Here is a 27,448-nt window from a genome sequence, read left to right as displayed (position 1 = left end):
AGGGCAGGCAGGGCAGCACTGCAGGCAGGGCAGGCAGGGCAGCGGGCAGGCAGGGCAGGGCAGCGGGCAGGCAGGGCAGGGCAGCGCTGCAGGCAGGGCAGGCAGGCAGGGCAGCGGGCAGGCAGGGCAGGGCAGCGCTGCAGGCAGGGCAGGCAGGCAGGGCAGCGGGCAGGCAGGGCAGGGCAGCGCTGCAGGCAGGGCAGCGCTGCAGGCAGGGCAGCGCTGCAGGCAGGGCAGGCAGGCAGGGCAGCGGGCAGGCAGGGCAGGGCAGCGGGCAGGCAGGGCAGGCAGGCAGGGCAGCGGGCAGGCAGGGCAGGGCAGCGCTGCAGGCAGGGCAGCGCTGCAGGCAGGGCAGGCAGGCAGGGCAGCGGGCAGGCAGGGCAGGGCAGCGCTGCAGGCAGGGCAGGCAGGCAGGGCAGCGGGCAGGCAGGGCAGGGCAGCGCTGCAGGCAGGGCAGGCAGGCAGGGCAGCGGGCAGGCGGTGCCCAGCAGATGGCGGCGGTGCCGAGGCGGCGTGTCCCGCAGCCGCCCCCCGGGGCCGGGCCGCCGCCGCCGCCCCCCGCGCCGCTCCGCTCCGCTCCGCGCTGCCCCGCCCGGCACTGCCGCCCGCCCGTCGGTCCGCCCGCCGCCCCGTCCGTCCGTCCGTCCGTCCGCGGGCTGCGCCGTGGGGCGGGGCGGGCGGGGAGCGGCGCTACGCGGCGCTGCGCGGCCCCCGCCGCGGCTCCACACCCCGCTATAAGAGGAGCGGCCGCGGCCGCGCTCCGCAGTGCATGGCAGCGCCTCGCCCGGTACGGCGCGGCTGGGACCCTCCCCCGGGCCGGTCCCGGGCGTCCCCCGCCTCGCGTCGCCCCCTCCCCGCCGCCGACACCCTTGACCTTGCCATCCGGCCGCTCGGCAGGGAGCGCAGCGGCGGCCACGGAGGCAGCCGTGCTGGGTCGCGGAGCTGCCTGGGGATGCGTTAGCTGGCGGATCGCACCGAAATATTTTTCCTAGGAAAGGGAGAGGCAGCCTCCTCCCGCTGACGGGGGAGTGGAAGAAAAAGGATTTAAAGAGCATCTTTGCCCCCTTTGTTGAATGAGGAGGACGGAGGAGGACCGGCAAGATGAGCACTAGCAGTAAGTACGGCTTTCCCTTGCCTATGCTATGGGGTTGGGGCTGGTATGGCACTGACTGGCTGGGAGAATTGGAAAGAAAATGTCACGACAGGGCTGACGAGCCTAATGGGATGTTTTGGGGTTTTTGTTATTATTTTCCTGCCTGCCTTTTGCTTTCTGACAGGGTCTGGCTTTGCTGGCGCCCTTCTTTCATGTGAGCTAAGCCATGGTGCTTATCTCCACCGAGTACTTTTCTTGGCTTGTATTTCTGGGGCTTGGAGGGCAGATCATGGACTAAAATGTCGATATGCAACATGGTGAGGAGTCTGGAGCACTCTTGACAGGCAGCAGGCTCACTTGCTGCTGCTGCTGCCTACATATAAACGGACATGGGGGCAACAGCCAATGGGGAGGAGGGGCAGGGTAAGGAGAGACCCAGAAACCAGGGACCTGAGCAAAGCACAGGTGTAATCCCGAAAGACATGTACCTTTTGCAGCTGGGGATGTGCGTGTTTCTGTTCTGTGAGAGGGACAGGCACTCACGTGCTATGTATGAATTTCTAAAGAAGCAGAGCTTGGAAATGTGCTGCATAGGATGAGAACTGGCACCTGGTACTAGTCTGGTTACTTCTGGTTTTGTGTCCTTGTTGCAGAGTCTGGAAAAATTGATCAGGGTTGATTGAGTGACAATCAATTTTTCTTTCCTCACTGATCTGATGTGTGATGGCTGTACCCACCTTGCTAGCACAGTTCTGATCCATTCCTTTAAAAGTGGTGGGCCCCCAGAGTTAACGCTGATGGCCATCTGAGGGTCTTCCTCCTGGAATAAGTTGCCCTCCCTCCTGTAGGTCCTAGAGGCTTTGTGAAGAAAGGAGGACTCCCCCAGGCAGAAAGAGAAATGACTTCTCCATTGCATTGGTGTGTTGAGGTTTCTCAATCCGAGGGCTTGGGGTGGTTCCCAAGCAAAACACTGTGAAAAATGCCTTGGCATGCTGCAAAGCAACAGAACAGGTGATTCCAGCTCTGTTGGGCTGTGTCAGAGGCAAAAAAACTTTCCAGGTGCCCTCTGCACGAGCCACACCTGGGACAGGAGCTAGCCCCCTTCCTGAGGGTGCAGAGCTGGTGGTGCCCAGGTAGGAAACAATAGGGACTGATTCTTTCTGAGCCTGCTGGATGCCTGGTAACAAAGGGGCCTCCCTCAGCCTCTCTGGGTGATGAGCTTGGGTCTGGTGCAGAGGGCTGGGATGGCGCACGGTGCTCGCTGGGGTCAGTGATCACAGCGGTCAGGTGGGACTTAGCTTCCTCTAAGCCAGTTTTGACAAATGCGTGTTTGTTCCTTTTGGGATTCCTTTCCAGCTCTTAATAGCTAGGCTGGCTGCTGATAGCGATAAGGGTTGTTTATGGGACTGGTGTGTTAGAACTATCTGATTGCACCGCAAAACTCCTTTATTGGGTCCTCCCACACACAGATTGGTGCCAGCAGACCCAAACGTGCTGCCTGCCTGTTGCTCTGACATGACTCACAGGAGGAGGCCACTGGGCAGGCAGCGAGTGCACAGCTGGCAGTCTCTTGGGAGGTGCTCCTCCTTTTGCCACTGCCTTGCTCAGACCTTGGGCGCATCACTCGGCCTTGCCTCGGCTTCTGGATTTGCCAGCAGCAGGCTGCCACCACAGCGCTCGCCTAGCCCTTTGGATGGCTCGGCAATCTTTGCCTAAATATTGCCATTACTAAGTAGTTGTGTGTTTTAGTAAAGGTTTGGGAACTTTGTAATATCTGCTGATCACTTCCTGTGCTATAGGTTGGTTACTTGGGGTCCCAAAGGGACCACAGCTGCTACCAGGGCTGGGCAAACCCTGCAAGGCAGCAGATTCTACCCTGTTAGGCTTCCAGACTTCTTCCCAGTAGCTGAGGGGCTCAAAGCAGGGTTTGTCATAGCCAATGCTGGCTCACGTCTGTTCTTAGCAATGGCATGATTCCTCTCCCAGCTGGCTCTGTAAGCAAGGCATGGGGTGTGGGGCACGCTCTTCTGTCAGCATGTTCTAGTGACTGGTGTGAATGTTGCCAGAAACTGTTTCCCCTCTTGCTGCTGCCTCACCCAGCTCAGTGCATCCCTACCCAACCTGTACCCTTCAGGTTTGCATGCCTGCAAGGCAAAAAAGGAGCCCAGGAGCCTTGTGTCAGGGCCCTCTGTGCCATCTCTTATGTTGCTGTAGTGATGCTACCTGGCAGTGACCTGCAATGGCTTTTGCAGCCTTTTGCTAGTGGCCAGTGGCTCAGGGGAGCTCAGTGCTACTTGTTGGTCAGAGGCTTCCCAACCCTGCTTGAGGCTCAGCCTCCCAGGCATGGCCAGCTCTGCTGATCTCTGCATTGATTTTTTTTTTTTTGGTTTGTTTTATTCTTCCCTAGTTCCTGTAGTGGCTGAGGACTCGGATGTGGTAGGATCAAGCCAGCAGGCTCAGTTGTACTCCAACCTGCCCATTCTGGTCTCTGTCCTGGTGCACAGGACCCTACCTGTGCAGATATGAGAGGGAGGTGCAGGAAGAGGATGATGGGTGATGAAGCTAGAGTGTGCATGGGGTGATGACATACAGGTGTACCTGCGGCTGCAGGACCAAATTTTGGGACTGGCAAACCAGTGAGGACAGCTGAGGATAAAATGCCACCATCCAATCTGTGAATTCCTACATTTTTTCCATTTTACTTGGTGCATTTTGATAACACTTCTGTCCTGTCTGAAGCTGATGTGAGTCAGGAAACCTGGTGCTGTGGCCACAGCTGTCCTCAAACCATGCGGTTGTGAAAAACCGTGAGGCCTCTGGGGAGCTCTGTGCAGGATTTGCTGGGCTGTACGGGTGTATCTCTGAAGATGCTTTGTGCACAGCATGCCAGTCACCTGCCCTTGTTAAGGGAACAAGGGTTTGCTTTTCACCCTGGTATGGGTCCCAGGGTTGGAGGTCCCATGTTGTCATCTCACATGATGCAGGGAAGGTGAAGCCATATGGAAATCTTGCTTTTAAGGTGAAGAGGAAGAGGCCCTTGATTTTTGGGTGTGAACTCATATCCTGAGGCTGCAGAGCAGACCAGGTGGCCCTGAGGGTGCAAGGGCTGTGCTGGCCAGGAAGGTGGCCTGTCCTGGGCTTACCAGGTGTGCAGCAAGCATTTGGAGGGCAGAGTGTTGATATTTACATTAGCTATACTATTTATACCTCCCACTCTGGTTAGCACTGCTAATTGGTTGCACGTGGATTCATAATTCATAAACAGGTTTATCAGTGCTGCTCTGCATTTCCATTGAAGCTGGATCCTGTAGTACAAACCCTTGCCCAAGAGAACATCCCTTAAAATCACCCCTGAAATCTATGTTCTGCACTCAACCTCTCCCTCAAACTGGCCTGTTGCGGGGAGTTTAATGTGACCAAGGCTGTGTTTGTGCTCATCGAAAAGCAAAGGGTTGAAGCTGTCAAGTGCCCCAGGGATTTAAGATTCTCTGAAATGAGTGTGAATAATCCCTTCTGCTGCTTTGAAAGTAGCCATGAGCTCTGGGTGCTGCAGGTCCATGCAGTGAAGATGGTCTGTGAGTACCTGTGGGACCCATGGGACCCATTTGCATGTTGTCTCTTTTGACCCAGCTCTGTGGGGAGTGGGGGGCTGCTGGAAGTCTTGGCACTGGTCTTGTCAGGAGCAAGGTGCCCCTTGTTATGGGCAACACAGATCTGAGTGACTCCTTAGGGAGGTGAAATCCTGGCAAACTCCTGGGTCAAACCAAGGTTTGCAGGCTCTGGATCAGTTTTGCAATGGGTGATTGAAGCTGGTTCACAAACTAGGTATTTTCCAGAACCCTTTTTGTCTCCAGTGTGCACCCCTGAAGAGGGAGACCAGAATCCGTCCCCATGGCAAGTTAATTCAGGGTGGAGGGGACCAGTACAATTGATCCGCCGTCCTCTTTCCTCTGAGCAGCTGACAGCCTGTCGGAGCACGGAGAGCTCTGGCAGAGGGCTTGGTATGCAAAGTGGAAAGTTTCCCCAGACTATCCCAACCTCTGGCATCTCTCATTCCTGTTTGGAGGCTCCCATAGTCTCAGAAAGCTGGGGAAGGAGACATGACAGGAGGCTGGCCAGCTTAGCATTTGGGCAGGAAGGCTTCATGGCAGGTACTGATGAATGTAGCATGTTTGCTTGGTTATTTTTGTCTTCCCTAAACCATGCTCCCTGTTACACGGTGATCCACTAAGCGTAATTACCCAGTAATCTCTAGGCACATGTGGTTACAAGGTGTTTACCAGCAAACTATTAAGTGCCAGTGTAATTAAAGAGGAATCACATGGTGCTGCACATCTCTGGGAGCTCTCACTCTGCTCTGTACAGCTCATCAGGCATGGTGATTCACCAGGTCTCCCCACCCAGTGGGGTAGGACCTGCTGAGGAGGAACATGGTGTTTCTCCTGTGCTCAGAAAGTACAGTGAACCCAGAGGGACCAGCCTGTCAGTATGATGAGCAGTGTTAGTCTCCTCCCTTGGTGGAGGCCCTAGTGCTTGCAAGGGTGACACCAGGCCTGAGGAGTTGTGGTGCAGATGAGTCTTTCCAGTCATGGCATTCACAGTGCCTGGTCACCACTGGTTCCTGTTTCATCTTAGCAATGCTGGAGGCTGCCACAGGCATGCAGTTAACTGGGGACAAAGCACAGCTCCCATGAGGGAGGACCCAGCAGAGCAAGATGCTGACTAGAGCAGTGGTGCCTGGGTGCTTCGTGAGATGACCTCTGGCTCTGGGTAAGCCCTTGTGCTCTTCACCCCTGCTCCCCCAAGAGCTTCTGGACAGGCTTTTCACATGCAGTGGGGAAAGAGGTCTCCAGTCAGAGCTCTTCCTTGTCTGGCAGGTTATGGAGGAGTCTTGTAGAAGGAGAGCTTTCAGAAAGGCTGGAGTAGACTCAGTTCAAGGTGCAGTTGGGACAGAGGAGAAAGGAGGGACACAGGTGCAAGACAGTCTTGCAAGAGATGAAAGCTACCTTCCCACTATGTGCTCTCAAAACCCACCCATGGACATGACCTACCATCTATGCTTCTCCAAAGAGGGCTCTAGCACTGTTTTGCAGAATTTGGGCAACAAGGGGAACTCCAGGTTCTCCACCCACATCTTGGTCCTCTCAATTAACACCCCAGCTTGACTCTGCTGCCACTACCAACCTGATACAAATTGTCGCCTCTTCTCCCAGGCTGACTAGCAAAGGGGCGATCCCCTGTTGCATTCACTTTGGTGCCAGAGAATTTGAAGCCCAGGCAGCTTTTCTCTGTCCTCAGGCTAGTGGATGGGACTCTGTCCTCTCATCAAGCTTCATTCGGACTCTTCTGCAAACCATCTTTCTTGGCAGCCTGCCCTTTGAAGAACAGGAGCCATGGGAAGTGGCCCTGCAGGCCAACGAAGTGCATGCTGGAAGGTCAATTGAAGCAATTGAATTATTTCAAGGGCCTACCATGCTCTTATAAAATAAATAGCAAGTTTTCTAATGACAATCAGTTTAGCCAGATAACTGTATTTGTGGTGCCAGCAGGCTGGACTAATGACAGACTGACCTGTTATCAGCATGCAGTCAGTGTGGTGCTGCCTTTTGCTCTCGGCAAAGCTGTGAAGGAGTAAAGGCAAACTCCCCACGTTCGTGCCAGAGCCTGCAGTCCTATCATGATGGTGCCATAATGAAGTGTTTGGAACATCTAATTGGGTATTTTTAAAGTAAATACATCAGCACCTTTCAGTTGTGAACACTGCGGCACCTCTAGAAAGCATCCTGGGGATAGACTGGTGATGGCAAGGATTTGGGTGGAAAGTGATGGGGAAAGGAGAGAGCTTTATAGGATGAAAGGGGACTAGGAGTGACCACGGTGGCTGTAGGGAAGGCAGAGGCCAAGCCCAGATGTTTCAGGTCCAGGAAGTTTTCTTGTAAGCAGCTCAGGGCAAGTATGGCAGGGTGACTGGCAGCCTGTAGCAGGGAAGGTGGTTCTTGCTTGGAAGATGCCAAGGCTGTCCCAGTCCCCCTGTGCCCAGCATCTGCCTCTTGAGTCTGTAGACTCAGTAAATCCCTGGGGAAGGAGAAGAGCTTGAGCGCACTGATGCGCAGCCCTGATGGATATGCCTTGCTTTCTAGAAAAGGGCTGTCTGAAGCTTAACAGGACCAAACTGTTCTAGCGTGGCAGCAAACTCAGGTGCACAGTTCCCATTTATTTGACAGTGGCTCAGGTTTTTGGTAGGCCATAGTTTATACCCACACTGAAAAAAATGCATGTGTAATCTTCTGAATGCTTTATCAGTATCAGCCATAAGCCCTGGCCTGGGAATTGATGTGCCTTCTCTGCTGCCTGCGGCAGAGATCTGAAAGAAAAAGGAGCTGGTGCTATGCTTTTCTTCTGCAGCCTGTCTGACCTTCCTTCTTACCCTTTCTACCCTGGCAAGGTCCTCTGAGCCCCAGGCATCACTCATTTTTCTGTTCATGGACATTTTACTCCACTCCTGTTTTGAATAATCTTGTTCTTGAGATTTGGATAACTGGGAAAGTCCTTGTGGGGGGGAAGGTTTCTCTGAGAAACAGGACAGTGTAGGAGAGGAGCGTGTGCTTGAGGGTTAGAAGCCAACAGGATTGCTTCAGTGTTTTTTTCGTGGCAACAAGTGGCACATTCTGGAGAGCATTGTGCTGCTGTGAGGCAAGAAAGGCATTGCTGGTGCAAAGCCAACCCCAGAGCTCTTCCTCAGCCTGACTTCAGTCCACTGCAATCTAAATTAAGTCTCGGGGTTTGACTTATTCTCACAGCAATGAATTATACGACTGTTTCTCGGATACATGCAGCCAGGCTGCAGTCTGCTGCTGGACAAGATGAGCATAACCTAGACCAGGACTCGAGGTGTGAGCTCCCAAAGTGCATGTGCCAGGCTCTGCAGTACAGCACCCCTCACAAACATGCTTATAGCATCTTGCTCATGAAAACACATTGCAAGGCCCTTCCTGTCCTTCCAGCATCTGTCTTGCACTAGCAGACCCTGAAGATCTTGCTGCTTTCCTCCTGGCATCCATCCCCCTGCCAGCCCTGGGGACCCCTTTGTGCAGAGGCATCCCGGGGAGGACCGCCCAGCCCGGGGACACTTGCTGTGAAGGAGAGCTATTTTTAAATCAGCTGGGGGACAGGGTGGGTTGTTCCCTGGCTCAGCAGCACTTGTTGGGACATGTCGGGCGCCATGGTAGGGATCTCCCAGTCGCAGCTGCTCCCCAGCCTGGATTCTCAGCAGAGCAGGGTGGCCAGCTCAAGGTGTTTCACCCCACCCCAGTCAAGGACTTTTTCCCTGCTAAACCCTTTAAAGAGGAGGGAAGGAAGCTCTGTGTGAAACCTATTTCTGTTGCATGTCGGGAGCTGTAGCCCATCCATTGCAATCTAAATTTAAGTCTTGGGGTTTGACTTGGTTTTGGAGCCTGTTCAAGCCCCCAAAAGAAGGGGCTTTGGCTTCCTTGCCTTGGCCACAAGGGCTGGATCAGGGCTGGTCTGTCTGCCACTGCTGCCCTGCCTGTCTCCGGCTGCACTGAATGACTGAGTGCTCTTCCCAGGGAAAATAACCTCTGGTGGCTTGGCCACAGTGGTGCCCAGCTGGGGTGGCTGTGTGGCTTTCTCAGCAGGCTGGTGTGGCTGCAGGGTCTGCATCAGATGGGATGCCTGTGCGTGACCACAAGCAAACATGTCTCTGGGCTGCCAGGAAGGACCTGCAGCTGGTCCCCATGGTTCATGCTTGCCCTCCAAACTGGAGATCAATGGTCAGGTGCTGAGTACAGCAAAGGCATGGGAAGGCTTTCTTGCCTGGCCTGAAGAAATGGGGGCTGGGGCACACAGAGGTCCCAGAGCCCCTCTGGAGGTAGTGCAGACCCTACTTGCTCTTGGAACTGAGCAAAAATGCAGCCCACATAGGGAGGCTGCCTGTGTGGGGCTGTGGCAGCCAGGTCTGGGCAGGCAGTGTGCTGTGCAGCTTGGCCCCAGCTTCTCCTGCCATCCAAGCGGGCAACTTTGCTCCATATTTTCCCTCTCTCTGCTCTTATCACAGCAGTCCTCAGAGTGTGACAGAGTACAGGCTTCCCCAGCTCTCATCTGTGCTCAGATCACAGCACAGTGCTGGTCCCTGCAAACCCCTCCCTCCCTCTGCCTTGGCTGCCCTGCGCTGTGCCAGGGGCTGGAGGGTTTCCTTCCACATCACTCTGCTTCCTCCTCTGCCTCTGCCCCTTCTGCATTAGTTCCTGGTCCTCAAGAGGATGAAGAAGGTGGAGCAAGGTAAGATGAGTTCATTCTAACCTCCTACATGCTGTAAATAGCCATGTCACCTAAGCATCATCTGAGAGTGATGTCACCAAGTTCGGGCACCTGGGGACTTGCTGCCGCCTTTGCAGACACATCCAGCACTTGGTCAAAAGGGTTCCTTCAGGTCTCACTGGTGACACGGAGCACGTCATCGCATTAGCACACTGCCAGACACCTCTCAGGTTATGCACAGCCTAATCCCATCTGGCAGCTGCTGAGGCTGGCGTCCTGCGGCTGGATCAGCGTGCCCACACCTCGCTGGCAGCAGCAGTGAGACAGCTTGCACCAGGGAGCCTTCCCCCTGCAGCAAAGATTTAGAGAGCTGCCTTTGGCTCTTGCTGAGCTGTGCTTGGTGCAGGTGGTGTGGGTGGGTCAGGGCAAAGGGGTGTAGGTGTGTCAGGTCTCTGGCCAGACCATTGGGAGGGAATGGGAAGGCTGTTCTGTAGGGAATAACCAAATCGGGGAGAAAAGTGGGTTTTGTGGTGCTGGTGCAGTGCCTATGTGGTCCTTGAATCCTTCGCTCTCTCCATCCAGGCTGGGCTGGAGGTTGAGGTTGAGCAGGTAAACTTTGGCCCTTGCTATCTGTCCAGGCTGTCACCAGAGAGATTCAGTTTCTGGGACAGGCTGTGCCTTTGGAGGGAGTTTTGCTGGCAGCACCAACATATCCCCAACCTCTTGACCATCAACCAGCATGGGAACCAGGCAGTACAGCAGCTTACATGTGTATGGGCATCCAGGGAGAAACAGCCATCTTCTCAGCAAGGAAGCCCTCCTTCTGGTGGTAGATGCTGAGGCATGAAGCTGGATGATCCCCAGCTTTGGAGCCTTTTATTCAGTGAGAAAATCCATCCCTCTGTACACCCACAGATGCTACTTGAGAGAACTGGTGCTGTTGCCCCACCATCTGGCCCAGCTGCCCCCTTGGGAGAAGAGTGGGTTGGAGCTGATCGTTCCCCTCTGGGACCCGAGGTGCCCAGCAGTAGTGCTGGCCAGGGAGAGCTCAGGGACTGAGCGTGGATGTTCTCCCCTCCCCTCCTTTTGAAAAAAGTCACTGCCTGCATGGTGAGTTATGTGGTGATGACTGCTCGTGATGGGTTACATATAAAATCCCTCGCATCCCTGAGGATGCTACCAGTTGAAGGCTTTTATGGCATTTTAAAAATAGCCACAGAGGGGGAGAGAATGAGAAGATGGATAGGTAGGTGGATCCCTAATAAGGAGAGGAGAGGAAACAGCTAGAGAGGGAATGGAAAGACTTTAGTGAACGGCATGTGAGTGATTACTGAGGGAGGGGGTAGTGTGGTCATACTGAGACACTGAGCCGCATGCCCAGCGGGAACAGGAAACCCTATAAAAAGCTTGGCTGTGAGATGTTCCTTGCACGTGCTGGGGAGAGGGATGGGGCGAGCATCAGCTCGGGCTGTCTCTCCTGCAGGCGCTCACTGCTTTCTACAAGTAGCCATTAAAAATAATCCATGACTCTTGGCTGGCTGGCTGCTGCTGCTCTTGCGTGATTCCCTGAACAGCTCCAGGCTCATCCGTGCTCCTTTCCTGCCTTGAGCCTCAGGCTGACGGCCTTGCTTGGGAATGATGGATGAGGTTGATCCTGGCCCTGGCTTTCCCCAAGGTGGCCTTTCCCACCTGGGCTGTGCTCCAAGAAAAATGCTGAGAGCTGCCTCTCTGCTGTGTCTTCTGGCTTTCTGCTGCCTGACAGCTTGCAGCACCCAGAGGCAAGATCTGGTGGTGGTGGTGGGGCTGAGTGAAGGGGCAGTTCTCCAGTGTGTGGCTGGAGCAGCAGTCCCTGAGCCACTGTCAGGAGGTCCCTTCAGCAGGACAGCCATGCTCTGCATTGTCACTGCCAGCACAATGTCTCCCCAGTCCCAGGAAGCAGCTCCAGGCCCTTCCCTGTGCTTGTGGCAGCGCTCCCCATCACTCAGGGAAGATTACACAGAGTGTCTCCAAGAAATGCTAATTGCTTTGGCTTGTGCTTGGTACGGCGGAGCCACTGGGCACTCGGAGCTCTTAGTCAGCTTAGAGATCTGCCAGATCCTTCCTCTCCCTCCCCGGGAGAGCTGGTGGAAGTCTGCTGTGGCTGGTCCCTGCATCCCTGGGCCCCAGCTGAGCTGCTGGCCCAGATCTGCGGTCCCAAATAGCTGGCAGCACAAGGCATGGTGCATTGTCACCGGGGCACTGCAGGCTCGGGGTGAAACACCCCAGGCTCAGCCCCGGGCAGGCACAGTGCGGGGGCAGATGCACGCCTTGTGCTGGAGGAAGCGTGGCTGTAGAGACACGGGCATTTCCCATCCTGGGGGAGGAGGATCTAGCTCATGCTGCAGCAGAAGCTATCAGCCCTGCTCTGATGTCTGTCCTCCCAGACCCCTCAGCTGCTGCTGCCCACCCCTGCTCTACCACTGGCAATTAAAGCTCTGTACAGCCAGGCTCATTTGGTGCGGGCTGCGGGAAGCATTTCTTGGCTTTGCCCTGGCTCAAACTGCAGGGAAAAAACACTGCTAACAAGACTCCTCTGTCAAACTTGCCAGGCTGTCACATCCAGGCTGTCTTCCTCTTGCTTGCTCTCTTGTCTTCACCCCCCTTCCCTCGTCTGCTAGGCAAATACCCAGGGAAGCAGAGGCTGGTGATGGGTTAGCACTGCCAGGCTGGAGAATGGTGAAGCTGGTGAGCGTGTGCTGCCTGGTCCTTGTACTGGCCTCTTGCAAAGGATTGCCACTCACCCGTGCGTTGATCTCCCTGTATTTCTCAAGCCTGCAGCTTTTTTTTAATGTTCTGGCATGGGAGCTGAAGTCCAAGGCCAGCCACCCTCTGTGGGTGCTGAGGTCTCTACCTGGGGCAGCCCCTAGGCTGGGGAGGGTGGAGAGGTGCCTCCTGCCCTGGCTGGCTGCTGCTGAGTCTGAGGAGCTTCTCACCTGGTCTGTAATAACATCTGGAGGAGCAGCGGGTGGTTCTGAGCCAACTGGGCAAGTTGCTGGCAAGTGCCTGTTACCCTCCCCAAGGTGGGGTACCCCCAGCCCCTGCTCCCACCTTGCCTGCCTTTAACTGGGCTGCAGTGAGAGCACCCTGTGGCTGTGTGGCGAAGCAAGGGCTTGCCAAGAGAGGTCATCTGTGGCTGCCCCAGCCCTTGCTCCCGCTCGGCTGGTCAGGTGGCATAATGGGTCTGGTTTGGGAAATAATTCTGTTCCTTGGCGGGCAGTTCTTGGCTCATTTAAGCCAAAAGCATGTACAACAAAGCCCATGTTTGCTTTCCCCTGTTGAAAGCGGGCTTGTTCCCTGGAAAGTGCCGGCTCTGCTGGGCCTGTTAATTGTCACTAATGAGGAGCTGGGAGATGTGGCTTCCAGAGACTATTGGGGACAGACTGTTGCTTTGGCTTGGGAGGCACGTCTCTGCAGGGAAGGGAACGGTGACCTCAGCATGGGGGAGTTACGCTGTGTGAATGGGTTTGTTACTGGAGAATGCCCCAATTGATGGAGTGGCAGTGCTTACCATGACTCCTGAGAGAGGAGAGCATGGAGGGTTAAGAGGATCTCTGGTGCTTACTGTACACACATGGATTTATTTACATATATATAGCAGGGAGGTGGGATGTGGAGACCTAAACCCACCCTGTCCAGGAGGGAGGGTTAAATCTCTGTGGCTGGCCCTTGCTGGGAGCACAGGGCTGGCGGGTGGCAGGACCTGATGCCAGGGCTTGGCCATTCACCTCCAGCCTGATGGTTGAAGGCTTTTTCCCTTGGCCCTGATGAAAGGCACCAAAGGCTTTTAGCAGGAGACAGCCACATCTGCCTGCCTGCCACTTCCCATGCTGGCAGCCCCCCCCTCCTTTTGAAGTTTGGTTTCTGGGCATATGCAAGAGCCAAGGAGAGAGCACAAGTGTGGGGAGGGGGTTATGTCTGTGCTGAAATCCCTCGTATGCTCCTGGGAGTTTATTGTTCTGTATGTGCCTTGGCCTGCCATGTCCCTCGCTGTCCGTGGGCCAGTTTGTCCTTGCCCACACCAAGCCCTGTTTGGTGCCTCTTGACTGCATCACTGGGCCACACATGTGCTATCAGCAGAGGCTCAGGATGTGGCTGGGGGGCAGACATTAAGCTCCCTTACAGTGGTGCAGAGGTGTGCTTTTACCTGCCAAGACAGCCCCGTGCCACAGTGAGGAAAAGTGCTCCTCTTCCCCCAGCAGCAGCAGCGTTCTGGGTGCCCATTGCCTGCTGCCCTGCTCCAGCTGCTCCTGTAGCATCTGTGCCAATTACTTCAGTGGTTTCTCTCATCTTTGCCTAGCTAAAATGGCTGAGCTGTTTCACCCAGTGCTATTCCTGGGAGTTTTCTCATTCTCCCATTCCCACCAGGCTTTCGTGTACAGCTAGCCCTGTTGACTACCTCCTGCTTCCCAGGTACCCACTCTCATCCCCCTCATCAGTGGGCTGAGACACCACCCCAGCACTCGCTATCTGCCTGCAAGAGGCTGTTTCTGTGTTTACTGCTCAGCTATCGCGAGGGCAGCTCAGCAGAGGGGGAGCTTCCCTTTGGGATTTGTTATTTCATTAGAATAAACAGTCAAGTGGGATGTTATTTTCCATTCCAGCTGAGAGAGGTTGTAGTTGCTGCTTTTTGACCCAAACCGTGATGTCTGTTTTTTAATTCTCTGCCTTTAATGAAGTGGGATGCAGAAGTGAGAGCAGAGCATGCTTTGGCAGTGGACGCAGCTTGCGTTCTTGCAGTACAAGGGCTTATGTCAATGTGCGTGCAGTTGCATCTCTGCCTCCTACTCCAGCCTTGCCTTAGGGGTTCGGGTGAGCTGCAAGCCAGACAATCGAGTGTACTTTGTCCCCTACTGCCTCCAGGCTCCTTTCATAACCAGCCATGGAGATGGCCCACCGTTGTGGGGCTGGGGCTGGCCATTGCTCTGAAGGACCTTGTGCTCCACTTGAGGGGCTTGGTAGTCTGACCACCTTGGGGGTTCAGGGGACACAGGCAGCCCTGCTTCGCTTGGGAAGTAGCAGGACAAGGAGCTGGCACAGCTGGTCTGAAAAGTGGGCTCATACCTCAAAACTGAGGTGGAGTGGGGGTGTGGGCAGTGCTGTTGGCATGCTGTTTGATGTGCTGTGACCCAAAAGCTGAGCCAGTCCATCTGTGCTAGTGGAATAAGGAAGGTGCTGAATAACCTGGCCCAAGATACTCATCTATCCATCACCTTAAGGGTCTCTTCAGCTGGGGGTTTGAGAGCTGCCCTGGAGCATGGGAAGGGCTCCTTGCAGCCTTCTGGGTGCCTAGCAGGGTGCTGCCTGCCTGTGCCACAGTGAGAGTGCCACAGTGCAGCCTCAGGCTGCCAGCCTAACTGGCAGGGAGGACATGCCATGTCCCAGAGGGATGCTTTGCTGGGACAGTTGGAGCAGGTCTGACAGACAAGGTCTTTGTGGTGCACTCGGTGCACACCCTGGGTTGCCTTGCTGAAGGTCATCCCAAGGTGAGCTGCCTAAAGGCAGCTCTCTTTCTCTTCCACAGCACTATGCTTTCCCACCCCATCACTCCCTTCTGCCCCAGTCTTCACTCCATGACTCTAGACTGTTTCCCTTTACTTTTTTGCTTCCCCTCGCCACCTCTTTCTTTTTCCTTTTTTCTCATTTTCTCCTGTCAGCTTTGTTCGCCCCAGCTGTGTACCAGGGTTGCCATGGTGACTGCCAGAGCATCTCTACATCCTGGAGTAGTGGTCCTGTGCTTGCCCTGCCTATGGGGAGTGGCAGGGTACCATCCTGCCCCTCAGAAAGGCCAGCTGCTGCCACCTCCCAGCATAGAGGACCTTGGGGACATCCCTGTGACACATCCTGGCGTCCAGACAGAGGGCAGGGCATGGGGTGGCCCTCGCTAGCTCAGGATGGGGCTGTGCAGCACCTTGTGCAGGGAGCTGGGGGAAGACCTGGCAAGGCTGGCTGCATGGCACAGCTTTATTTGCCTCTATACTGCCAGAAGTGATCATCTTCAATAATGTCTTTTAATGAGTGCGCACTACTTAAGAAAAATAGAGGAGCTGCTGTAGCACAGGCAGTCGCTTAGGTTTAATGGGGCACCACCACCTGCCAGCAGAGGAGTATAAAACTGTATAAATACAGAGCTGTACCCTATTGCAGGACACGTGTATCTCTTCCTCTTGCTTTTGGCAATAAGCTTCCTTTTCCCATCCTAGGAGCCATGCTATTTCTTCTCTTGATATCATCACCTGCCACCATGCAAGTGACTGTGGTGACTTGACCTTGCCTTGGCCAGGCTCAGGGCCCCAGGGTGCAAACCTCCCTGTGTCTTTGGGCAGAGTGTCACCTGGATCATTGATCTAGTCTTTGCCCATGACACGTGGCGGACTAAGGCTGGCAGATGGGACTTGGATGCAACCCCTGGCTGTGGTCTGGCGTTGGAAGACACAAGTGGAGTCATGGTTTGGAGGCAGTGTGGCTTGTGGCCTTCTGGTGCTGATTTGCAGACAACAATATATCTTTTCAGTATTTGTCAGAGCTTCTGTGCCCCTTTTATGAGATAACTAGGATGACATATTATTAGCTGATTACTGGAGAAACATAGATTTACTGAGGATTTATTCTGGAAACAACATTAATCTCCTGTATAGTTGCTAAACCCCCATAAATAATCTGATTTTGATAATCAATTGCTATTGCACACACCGCCCACACAAATCTCAATTAAATGCACAATTAATTCACATGAAGTTGCCAAATTTGCTTGTACGTTTCTGTCCTGCTGTTTGCCTTGGGCAGATGTCTGTATGTGCAAGCTCAAGTCTGTTTATCAGACAGCCTGAAACAGAATATGGTTTGCCAAGGCGGAGCAGTTACAGTAACAGCAACACTCTTCTCCTGTGGTCCCACATGGAGAACCCAGCACATCCCAGCTTCCTGCTGCCAGAGCCGCTCAAACACGAGTGCTTTGCAAACATCACTGTGCATGGCGCTTCCCCGGCCATTGTCTTTGTGCTGGGGTTTGCAGTGAGGGCAGCAGGAACAACCATAGGAGTTTCTGCACCTGGAGTGATCCAGGTCCTGCGAGTGTGCTCGGGAGGGGCAGGGAGGAGAGGTGCAGTTGCTGAAACCCACGCAGAGGCTTTCAACAGTGCTAGCCTGGGATGGAAACTGAGGTCTTGTTGGGCTTGGTTGACTCCTGACCACCCTTGGGCCAGCCAGGGTGATTTTCCAAGCCTTAGTGCTGCCAGATAGGTCAGAGGGGGAAGAAGTGGGGGCATCCTGCAAGGAGGAGGCAGCTGGCCCTGGACTAGTGGGACATGGTGCTGCCAGCATCCTTCAGAGCTGGAGGGAGATTCCAGGCATCATCTGAGCTCCATTTGTTGTCAGGGCCACAGTGACTTATTTTGTTGTCTTGTTTTGGCAAATAGTACACAGCTAGCCACAGTGGTGTGCAGCCTGGAGAGGGCAGGGAGAGCTGGGCTCGTTGTGGCAGAGCTCTGGAGGTGCTGGTGATGTGGGTTCATGCTGGGGGGACCTGGCAGGAGTGTGGCAAACCTGCTGCCTTTCATGGTGTGGGGTTTCAGCCTTCACCTGTGCTGCTTGGGTGCTGGCCCCTGCAGCTGCAGAGGCTGATGCTCTTTGGAGTGCAGCCTCCCCATCCCTGCTGCCTGTGCTGGGAGTGTTGGCTTGGGCTCTCAAGATCTTGGTGATGGGGACTGCACTAGGGGAGCCATAAAAGAAACAATAAAGCTGTTCAGATTGCTGAGAAGATGTCTACTAAGATCTCCTCCTGAGCCTGGCTGGAGCCCAGCCTGCTAATTATGGTGGTAGGGGAAATACACAAACACACAGATGGCAAGAAGAACAAAAACTGCTGTCTTTTAATATCGAAAGCTCAGTTTCCGGCCAACTGAAACAGACACATGGCAGAAGCTAAGCGCTAACAGCTTTGGGTGAGATGGGAGCACCTTGCCAGCCTGTGCAGGAGCTCTTGGAGCCCTTGCAGAGCCCACAGGGGGATCTACCTCTCCCAGGGCAGCTGCCAGCTGGGAGGCCAGGCCGTGGTGGTGGCTGGCCGTGCACACCTGTGTGAGCACACACCTGCATGTGCTAGGAGACAGCCATGGGCAGGGCTTGCAGCTGCAGGCTGCCAAGAGCCACGTGCTGGCTCTGCACCAGGGGTGACCCGTGACCCATCCAACTTGCTCTGTCCCAGGGGCTTGTTAGTGCATCCCTGCATTGCAGTGGCAGGGGTTTCCTCCCTCTGAACCCACCTTTCACCTCTGCTAGGTGGGCTAGGCAGTGGCTTGCAGAGAGGCTTTGGATGCTGCCATCAGGCACTTGTCACCTCTGTTGGTCAGCCCAGCATCACTGTGTTCAGGGGTGCTGCTGGTAGGGGAGCATCCCCTCCAGGGTATCTTTCTGTTGACCCTTGCAGTGCCAAGGAGCTGTGCTCTTCACAGCTTGTAAAAGATGCTCTGTCCTACAGGGTTTTGTTTTACCCGGACCACAGGCACTAAGGATGGGGTGGGCAAGACAGACATCAGGCAGCCAGGGGCTGGTGATGTGGCGTTTAAGCGGTGCTTCTAGCACAGTTCTGATAAGCTGGTGGATCAGTGTGCGTGTCTGATGCTTTGCACCCTCCTGCAGCACCACAAGCACTGTTGGTGGCCATGGGGCTGTCCCTGGCATGGTGGTATCCCCCATTGTACCCCAACTGCACAGCCTTGGTGCCTTCTGTTCTCCCCTCTGCCACCCATATGCATGGCCAGGTGTCTCAAATAAGCTCAAATAATAAGGGGCGGGTGGGTGGGATGAGCACAATCTTTTTATGACCACTTAAAGGCTCCATTTGGTACCTCTAACAGAATTAAGAGGGGGATCGTGGTAGATTAAGAAAAGCAGCAAACACCCTCTGTGCTGCATGGCTCTCAGCTGCAGGGACCCTGCTGGGGCACTGCTGAGCCCTCCTCGGAAAGAGGGTTTACACAGTTTTTGTGGGAAGGACTGTATTAATTGACTGCAGGTGTATGTTTTGTGTCTTTTGACTCCACGATTTGCAGGCGGTTTGATGGTTCAGCAGGGCTCTAAGGGAATGTGGCAGTACCCTTCATGCTGCAGCCCTGGGCTGTGTTGCCCCCCTACCAGGAACACAGCTGTTGAGATCCCAGTTGTTTTAGAAAGCACCTTCCAAGGATATAAGATTGGATAGAGGAATTTGGAGCCTGCCATGGAAGCTCCTGATGGTGTTTTGCTGCCAGCCCCGAGGTGTAATTCATCCCCTGGAATGGGACTGGCTGGAGGGTGGTGGGTCTTGAACCTCCTGTCCCTCTGAGCACGCGCTGATGGCATTGAGATTGCTCTGTAACATATACCCCTTCCATGCATCCTAATTATGGGGAGATTGTCCCTCTGACGCCAGGGCTCGCTTTGCCAGCTGTCACCTCCAGTCCAAATTACCATTTCGTTGCGTTAATATCTATACAGTGTCTCTGGATAGAGATTTGATTTCAGTTCCCTCCCTGGAGTAGAAGGAGTTAAAAATAGCAAATCCAACACCCCTCATTCCCTGGCTATGACGCAGTCTCCCAGGTTGGAGATACAATGCCAGCGTGAATATGGTTTAAAATAAAACAAGTGAGTGTACTGCACTCTGCAGAATAGGAGAACAAGCTCCAGCCTGGAGAAATGACACAGAGTAGTCTCTGGTCTTCTAACCTGTGCCTGCAAAAGGCAAGAATTTCTCTTCCTTGCAATGCTTGTATTGGCCAGATAAATGATGCTACACACAGAGTAATTAGAGTACTACAGGAGGTATTCAGCCCATCAGGGAATCAAGTGATTGCAGAAGAAACCAGGAAGAAATTAGCTCAGTGCATTATGGTTTGGGGCTGTCTTTCTAGAGCATCGTGTACAGACCACCTTGCCAAGTATGGCCGGATGCTGAACTGAATGATCGGGGCAGAGGGATGCTGGACTCAGCAGCACTGTGGTCCCTCTGAAATAGCAGGGTGCAGACGTGCGGGCTAACTGGGTAGATCTTCTCCCAGAAGTGGGTACCAGACTATGTAAGCAACAGTCTGCTGCAAGGTGGCAGGTTGCCAACCTGGCTTTATCTGTCTAACGGGGCTGTTTCTCTGATCTGGTATAGAAAGTCCTAAATCCTCACATTTTTCACTCTCAGACACTGCCCTAGATTAAAAATGCTGGCTCCTGACTCGCTTTGTAATATTTTAAATATAGCATCCTTTATGTTTTTGATGTATGCACCATATGTTTTGAAAACTGCAACAAAATCCATTGGGCTTGTGGGTGGAGGTTAAAGGGAAAAAGCATTTCCATACGGGAAGCCGCAAATACAAAACACAGCAGCAAACAGAAAATCTCTCCATGCATCAGCCAGAAATAAGCTCCTTTTCTGTCCTGGCTGTCTCCAGCGTGTTCGTGTGCGTGCAAGGAACCAGCCTGAATGTTTCCATTGTGTCAGCTCCCGTCCCGGACACCCTGGCACAGACTCCATAGCCCCCTCCAAGGCCCAGCAGGAGATGCCACTGTGTTGGAGACCATTTGACAGCTCCTTTGCCCTTTCCCTTCCTCAGAAAGACCCTTCTCTGCTTTCTGTGTGTTTTTGGGGTGGTTTGAGTGGGGTTTTTTTTCAGCTGGGGCTGATCCCTCCTGCTAAAGCTCACCTAGGCTGCTGCATCCCTGGCTGGTGGCAGCGGGTGGGCTTTGGCAGCAGCAGGGAGAGTCCCCCTGGGCTCCCTGCACTCCCACGCGGCACAGACTGCCTTCCAGCGTTGAACACAGACTCTGTTTAGCAGGGAATTTGGCCTCAGCAAAATGATGAGCTAATGGTTTTCATCTCTTGGCTAGGACCTCAAGTTTAGTCTCTTCTACCACACACATCTGGCACCTCTTGACTCTAGGACCCAAGGGCATCCTCTCACATGGACACCCCAAACCCATCCAGCCTGGTTAGAGTAGAAAACAGCATCGTGTGGGCTGGGGCTGCATCCAACCCCAGCTGAGGCATGCTCCTCCTTGCATTCCTGCTGTCTGAGGCTGCTGGGTGAGCTGTTTGGCTGGCCATAGCTCACCCACTTGTCACGCCTCATGAATAAAATCCGGGGGAGGAGATGGGCTCCAGCTGGTGCCTGGCTGCCAAGTGGGCTGCCTTCCTCTGGACCACCCTGCCAGGTCCCCTCTCTGGCCAGCATCATCCCAGGTGAGCCAGAGAGAGGCTGGGGTGGCCAAGGGCAGCAGTGGGGGCTGGTGGGACCCATGTGGCCATTGGGTGGCCTGCAGCTTCTGCTGGGGGTGGCAGCTCTGGTTTGACCCTGCACTTGGAGGACGGATAGGATGCAGTGGATGCGTGTACTGAGGGAGGGGGATGTCATGGGATGGCCACAGGGGACATGGGGAAGGCTTTCATATTTGTTCTTGCCCTTCAGCATCCCATTGCACTGGAGATTCAGGGCTGGGACTGTGCCTCACCCCATGGGCCATGCGTATCTTGGGGATGGCAGCATCCAGCAGCATGGCAGAGGGGGGCTGCTACCTAGGATTTGACTGTCTGCTGTGACATGGTGTTCTCCAGAGAACCTCCCATACCTGGGATCCACAGAGGGCCTTGCTTCCCTGATGGCTCCAGTGAGTTTGTGCTCACCCAGATACCAGTCCCAGTGTTGTCCCCAGCCCTGCTTTGGGACACAGGCAGAGCTCACGCCATGGACATGTGATATGTCTGTGTGCGGGATGCACTCATCTACCTCATGCCTCTTTGCTCATATACAATTTATTTGTATCTATAGTGGCTCAGGCAAGATCATTTTTTGTAAGATAAACCAGATGTAAGGATGAAACCTCATCTTCAGCCTCTCAGCAGGGATTTCTCCTCACCTGCCTCAAATAAACCTTCCTGCAGCCCAAAACGCTGATCTCTGAGATGCTGGACATCTGCTGGGGAGGTGGTGGCCGGTGGGAGTTTGCCAGCAGCGGGATCAGCCCCAGTGTGGTGCCCTGGCTGCACACAGCTGGCTGGTTGACCCATAGCTGTGGGTCAGGGCTAGGATGCTGCAGAATGTGCACAGGGGCTGGAGGGCAGAATCGTGTGTCAGCTCACCCTGTGTCCCTGGCCAGATTGTCATTGGTTTTGTGTGTAAAAGGCTGGGGGTTGTGCAGCACCATAGGAGCCTGGTCTCGCCTCTCCCAGCAGATGCTATGGGGGGCTCTGGACCTGGAGGGCTGTGACTACCCTGCGCAGGATGAGACGCACAGCATGAGGCCAGGGGCTCTCAGCAACTCCCCACTAGCTCCTGCATCTGTGTCACTCTGGGATTCACTCCTGCTGTTTATGGCTTCATCACACCTCCTAAATTGTGGCTGACCCTCTGAATCAAGAGGCGATCCCTCAAGAGGGACCTGTTCTGGCTTTCTGGGCCCAGATCCAGCATCTTAGCAGCCTCTCGAGTGAAGAGCTGATGTGTGTGCATGCATTCATCCGCTTGGGATGCCTGAATGAATGTGTCCCCCCGTTGTGGTGGAGCACCTCTGTCAGCTTCTGCTGGCGTGAGAGAGAGAGAAGAGCTCTGGCCAGTGCCTGTGCTCTGGATTCATCCCCTGGGAATGCCTGTTTGCTGTCTGCATCCTCCATCTCTCCTTCAGCTTGCACACACTCCTCTCCCCCATGGCTTTACTGCTCCATTTTTATTGAAAGCTAAGCAAACAGATTGTTGTCTGTGCTGTAGGGTGGGCTCTGCGCAGCTCCCTGGCCCTACACCAGCATGTGCTGCCACTGTGCCCTGCCTGGCTGCTGGCTCAGTGGCAGTCCCTGCGCAGCTTGGCTGGCTCCCAGACCACAGGTGGAGTTTGGGTTCCTGGCTCTGGCTGTGGGAGCTGCAGGGTGCTTCGGGGTGTCTGAACCAAGCCCTTGGCAGCCCTGCACAGCCTGTAAGGAGTGGCTTGTGGCACCAAGGCACCCAGGCTTGGGGTGAAAGTGCCTGGTGCAGGGACCAGCGGAACTGGGACCTGTTCCAGCTGTGCTGCAGTGATGCTCCATGGCCCTGGAGGCTTGCTCATGGGGCCAGAGCAGCTCTGATCTGATCCCATTCACCCCTGCTGCACCTGATACCTGTGCAAGTCAGGGTGCTTTCCTGGCCAGGTTGCTGTTGCAGGGGGTGGCAGCACAGGTCACCTTGTAGTTGCCAGGGGATGGAGACACGTATCTCACATGCTGGGGGAAGAATCTCACTTCCTAGCTCTGCTAGTCTTAAGTTGCTGGTGGGAACTTCATACCGCTGCAGTGGATCTCAATAGCAGTTGGATGGCCAAATGCTGGGGAGCTGCACCAGCAAGGAGCAGCCATGCTCACCCCAAAAGCATGCTTGAGACTGCTGTGGTCCTTGCTGGTGCCCTGCTGAACCCGAGCACTGGCAACCAAGAGCCTCAGCCACCTCTGGATGCTGTAGCTGGGGCTGGCCACGTGGACAGCTACCACTCCCCAGCTTCACCACTGGGCAGCTCCCCCTTCACTGAGATATTCTGGGACTCCTTCATGAGTCTGACCTCATGTCAGAGCAGGATGTGAGCTTCAGGGCTGTGAATAGCTAATGTCCTTGCAAAGATTGTAAGAGGAAGAAGGTAGCCACCTGGCTTGCCAAGGTGCAGAGCATCCTTCTTTCTGCTTAGGAATGGGCCAGAGGGGGCTGCTTGCAGCTGTCCTGCCAGAGCCACCCTGGGGCAGGACCCAGCACCAGCCATCTAGCACCTGGGGACCACCATGCTGTCCCCTCCAGTTTGGCCTAACTCCTTGCTCCGGGCTCGCCATGGCTCCTGCCATGGACAGCCATGCATTTCAGCCATTATTAATTAAAATGCAATCTATCCTTTCTCTTTCTCTCCCCAAGACACCGAGAGCTGCTAAAATATTCTCAGGGATAATAGGGAGAGGAATTGTATAGTTACTGTGAAATTTCAGCTGTGCCTTTTGAAGATTTATTGCCATTCCTAGAGCCTGCGATTCCCTGTTGAATACTCCGTCTCCAGCCCCGCGCTCAGTGGAAATACCGTGCCTGCCTGGGAGACTGGGCACGCCGTGTAAGATACACAGGCAGCTGCGGCGCATTCAGCCTGCGTGCAGATATGGTGCACCAGGTGCTGGGGGATTTCTTTTCTACAAGCTGTCGGAGGGGCTGAACTCCTCGTCTCTGACCTGCACGGGTATCTGCAGCACTTGGTGTCAGTTTTGGGGTGCAGCCCAGGGCCCCTGTGGGGCAGGCACTCTGGGTGTGATACTGCATGTTAGGATGAGTACGGTATTGCTTGTGGAAAGCGGCTCCCGGTGCAAGCACGGCACTGGGAGCAGAGGTGGGGAGCAGCCAAGAGGATTTTGCCTGTAGCTCTGAGCGCTGTGCCCAGGAGGGTGACAGTGGGAAAGGCAGCAAGGAGGGGGCTGCTGGGTGCACAGCCCTTCTTCCACATCGCCCAGTTCTTCCATTCCTTCTGCAAATTGATGCTGGGGGGGACAATGTGGAAGCTGGGGAGAAGCTGACCCAGTGCAAGGGAGCTGAGCATCCCACAGACCCTATTTGGAGGGGTTAAAATGGGAGGAACTGCCTGGTCCTGTCTGTTAGTCATTGCAAAAAATCCCCAAATCCCAACTGCATCCCAGTTGGGGACCAGTTTGGGCCTGGCACAGGAAGGCAGGCACTGCCCTCACTTGGGGGTCCCTCTTGCCACCCAGTTTGGAGGTCTGTGGAGCCCAGAGCTCTGCTTGGAAAGGGCTTCCATGATGTCTGCACACAGACAAACATGCTAGCACCAGGCATCTCTGCTGCAATTGCAGTTCAAGGAGATCTTGTTGCCATGACAAGCTGTACAAGTATTATCTGGGAAAAAAAGACCCCAGCAGTGTGTGTTGGAGATGGGAGAAAAGCAGCTAGCACAGAGGGCATGTACATGCCATGCACTAGTGGGGCTGCAAGCACGTGTGTTCAACTGCACATGTTAAACTCCTAACATGCGTGACCTTCAGTGTTACACCCCCAAGACCTCCTGCCTTGCTCCAGCCCGCTCCTGAGCCCCGTGCCCCCCCGGCTGCCATGCACAGGGGTGCAAGCCACACTCCTGGCCCCTTGCCCCCTTCCAGTCCCCCCACAGCAGCCCCAGCAGGGCTCTTGCAGGAAAGGGAAGGTATTAGCGAAGCTCTTGGTCCCATGCTGCAGCACTTGCCAGGCAGTGGAGACTTGTGCCCACCAAGCCCTCCACTTCTTCATTTATTTAGTAGCAGTGGCTGGTGAGCACCAATTAAGCTTTAAATGATGGTTTCAGCGCTGGGAAGCAAATGCTGTTAAAAATTACGGTGCCTCAGAGCAGGTGGTGCTGCTGAACATCAGTAGCGAGGGGTGCAGCACAGCTCTGGGCACCCACCCCGTGGCACAGACCAGTGTGGGACTGGGGATGCTGCCTGGCTTGCCAGCTCTGGGCAGCCCAGCTGCCAGGCCAGGGAAGCTTGTGAGCACTACACAAAGCCTCCTGTTGTGCTGCTCTGCACCAAGCTCTAAACTTCCCTGCAGCTGCAACAGCTAGAAGAGCAACTTTTTCCTCTTTTTTCTTTTTTCTTTTTTTTTTGAGAATCTGGAAAAATCAGGACTGCAGCAACTGGGGCTTACAGCAAACCATCCTGGGTACCCTGGGGCCCCTTGCCTAGCATACCCCACAGCCCTGCTGCCAGCGGGGCTGCGGGTGGGGGTGCTGGCAGGGGTGTTCCCCTGGGGGTTGCAGGTATTTGCAGGGGAGGAGGTCCCTCAGCCAGCAGTGGGGTCTCTGGGTTTCCCCAGCATGTTACAGCCCTGCCTGGGCTCCCTGTGCTGGGGAAGTAAACATCCTGCAGGCAGGCATGGGCAGCTGCCGGCAGCCGGGTCACTGTGGGGAGACAATCGCCAGCTTCCTCAGTGCTTGCATTTGGAGAATAATTTCCATGAATGCAGCCAGAAATGAACTCTGCTGTGCAGACAGGGCCCTCGCTATTCACTGCTCCATCTTTTTTTCCTTTTTCCTTCTTTCCTCTTTCTTTTTGTCTTTCTCTCCTTCCCTCTTTCTCTTTATCCTTCCCCTTTATCTCCTCCAACTGTGTTTTTGACCTCCCTCTTCTCTGTTTTCGGAGCAGTAGCAGTGTGTCCTCCCTACAGACCAGCTCCCACCCCAGCACATGGTCCTGCCATGCCCTTGGCTGTTAGCATGAGGCTTTGGCACCCATTTGGGCACCTTCCCATGCCACTGGCCAGCCACAGCAGCTGCCACCACTTGAGTCTGTGTGACAGTGACAGTTCGCTGCCTTCTCCCAGTTCCAGCTTGACATGAGCTCTGGGGGAACCCCCCAGCACTGGCTGCTTTGCTTCCCAGCACGGTGCCAGGGGCCTGGGGAGCAGAGCAAGAGGAGAGGCCGGTTCTGTCCATTCCACCCCTCAGCGCGGGCAGCACTGATGATGCAATGCAAAGCACGGTGCTGCCAGCTCTCTGAGCTGTGCCCACCTCTCCCTGGCTTTCCCACCTGCCGTCCTGCCAAGGCAAGGCGTGAACCTTCAAGCATCCCAAGGTTCAAATCCTCAAAGAGCCACAGGGTTGGGGACTGGAGCAGGACCAGAGCATGTATTTGAGCTGAAGAGGAGCCTGTTGTAGTGGTTTCACCCAGCTGCCTGGCACGTGGGGAGCAGCAAGGGTGCCGCTATGGGGTGGGGGTGCAGGGCTGGCATCTCTGCCCACCATCCTTGACCTACCTCTGCAAAGAAAGGACTTGCACAGAGCTTAGCTGCCATTATCCTCTGTGATATCCAGCCATGCTTGTTAAGGTCCTTCCCCGTGATACCCGGATAAAGAGAACTCCCTGCCCTGTGCAATGCCAGCGCTGCCCCAGCCTCCCCGACTCAGCCCTGTCTTGCTGCCGGCAGCCACGTGCCCTCACCCATGCTGGCATCTGCCACTCCAGCTATGCTGGCTGCCGTCCTTGCAGCACCCACGTCTTGTTTGTGTCCTGTGTCATGCTGAGGAAGGTGACGAGGTGCAGGAGTGACAGCGGTGGGGGGCAAGGGGACAGCGTAAGGCAGGTGGAAGCAATAATTGCTCGTGATCTAATTAGGGAAGCCTAGGGCTAGATTAGGAGCTGTGACACAGTGGAGGTTTTTTAGCCGTAAGCTGCAGATGGTTCTGCCTGAGAGCTGGGAGAGGAAAGGTTGGCGTGGACTTGCTGGGGTGTTCGTAATCCTGCCTGCGTGATGCTCCATGCTGACTAACAGCACATGTTTTCTGATGGCTTGGAAATATCTCAGTGCTTGGTCTGTGTAAGGCAGGTGGTCTCCCTTGCTCCCAGCCCATGCTCCCCACGCTGCCCCGCTCCCTGCCTGCCCTCCCTGCTGGTGCCCATCACAGCCCACTCCTGCACTGCATGCATGGGGACAGCAATGGGTGCAGCACAAACATTGGGAGAAGCAGCCAGAGCCGCTCCAGGCTCAAACTATCCCACAGCAGATCCATGGTACCTGCCCTTGGCCTGTGCCTTTATCAGGAGCACCTCACCTGCCCCAGCTTAAAAACGTAAATATTAAGTAAGGAGTCATGTGATAATTCTGGATTTTACTTAAGGGAAAGATCAGAAGAGAAAATACTTTGACCAAAGGTAAATATATAATTTTCTCCTTGATCAAAATGACTTTTATCTGTGGAAGCTGGATGGAAAGCAGTGGCCGGCAGCCTGAGCGCTGAGATGGCCATGCCAATACCTCAGCAGGTATTAAATTTGCCACCAGAGCTGAGCATCCCGACTGTTGGCCTGTTCCTTTATTTCAGAGGTAGCTCAACTGATCTTTCAACTGGGTCACCAGCACGGCAGGGTGCACGTGCCCACACTGTGCCCCTTGCCCAGTTACCTGCTTGCTGACAGCCCCCAGCGCCCTTCCCATCACCACCTCAGCAGGGAGCTGGGGCAAACAGGCAGCCACAGTGCTGGGGCCAGCTCGTTCCCGCATGCTGTGGTCGGAGGCAGCCCCGCAGGACAGC

The 27,448-nt window shown here is 54.8% G+C and overlaps 1 protein-coding gene across 12 annotated transcripts in view; it reads left to right on the top strand.

Annotated features, from left to right (window-relative positions):
• The first annotated feature begins 535 nt into the window (after positions 1 to 535).
• Positions 536 to 27,448, top strand: part of ABLIM3 (actin binding LIM protein family member 3) — a 56,117-nt gene continuing 29,204 nt past the window's right edge. For 3 of the 12 annotated variants that reach the window (XM_055719232.1, XM_055719231.1, XM_055719227.1), the window contains exon 1: positions 540 to 1,114. In XM_055719232.1, the coding sequence (XP_055575207.1) occupies positions 1,102 to 1,114 (13 nt within the window). In that variant the 5' untranslated portion in view covers positions 540 to 1,101. Of the gene's footprint in view, positions 1,115 to 27,448 lie in introns of all 12 variants that reach the window. The other 9 variants (XM_055719228.1, XM_055719234.1, XM_055719229.1 and 6 more) reach the window with 5 other exon arrangements.

The sequence above is a fragment of the Falco cherrug genome, chromosome 8, assembly GCF_023634085.1.
Source record: "Falco cherrug isolate bFalChe1 chromosome 8, bFalChe1.pri, whole genome shotgun sequence".
NCBI classification, from domain to species: domain Eukaryota; kingdom Metazoa; phylum Chordata; class Aves; order Falconiformes; family Falconidae; genus Falco; species Falco cherrug.
The sequence above is the reverse complement of the archived record's forward strand: the minus strand, read 5'-3'. Positions and strand labels throughout refer to the sequence as shown.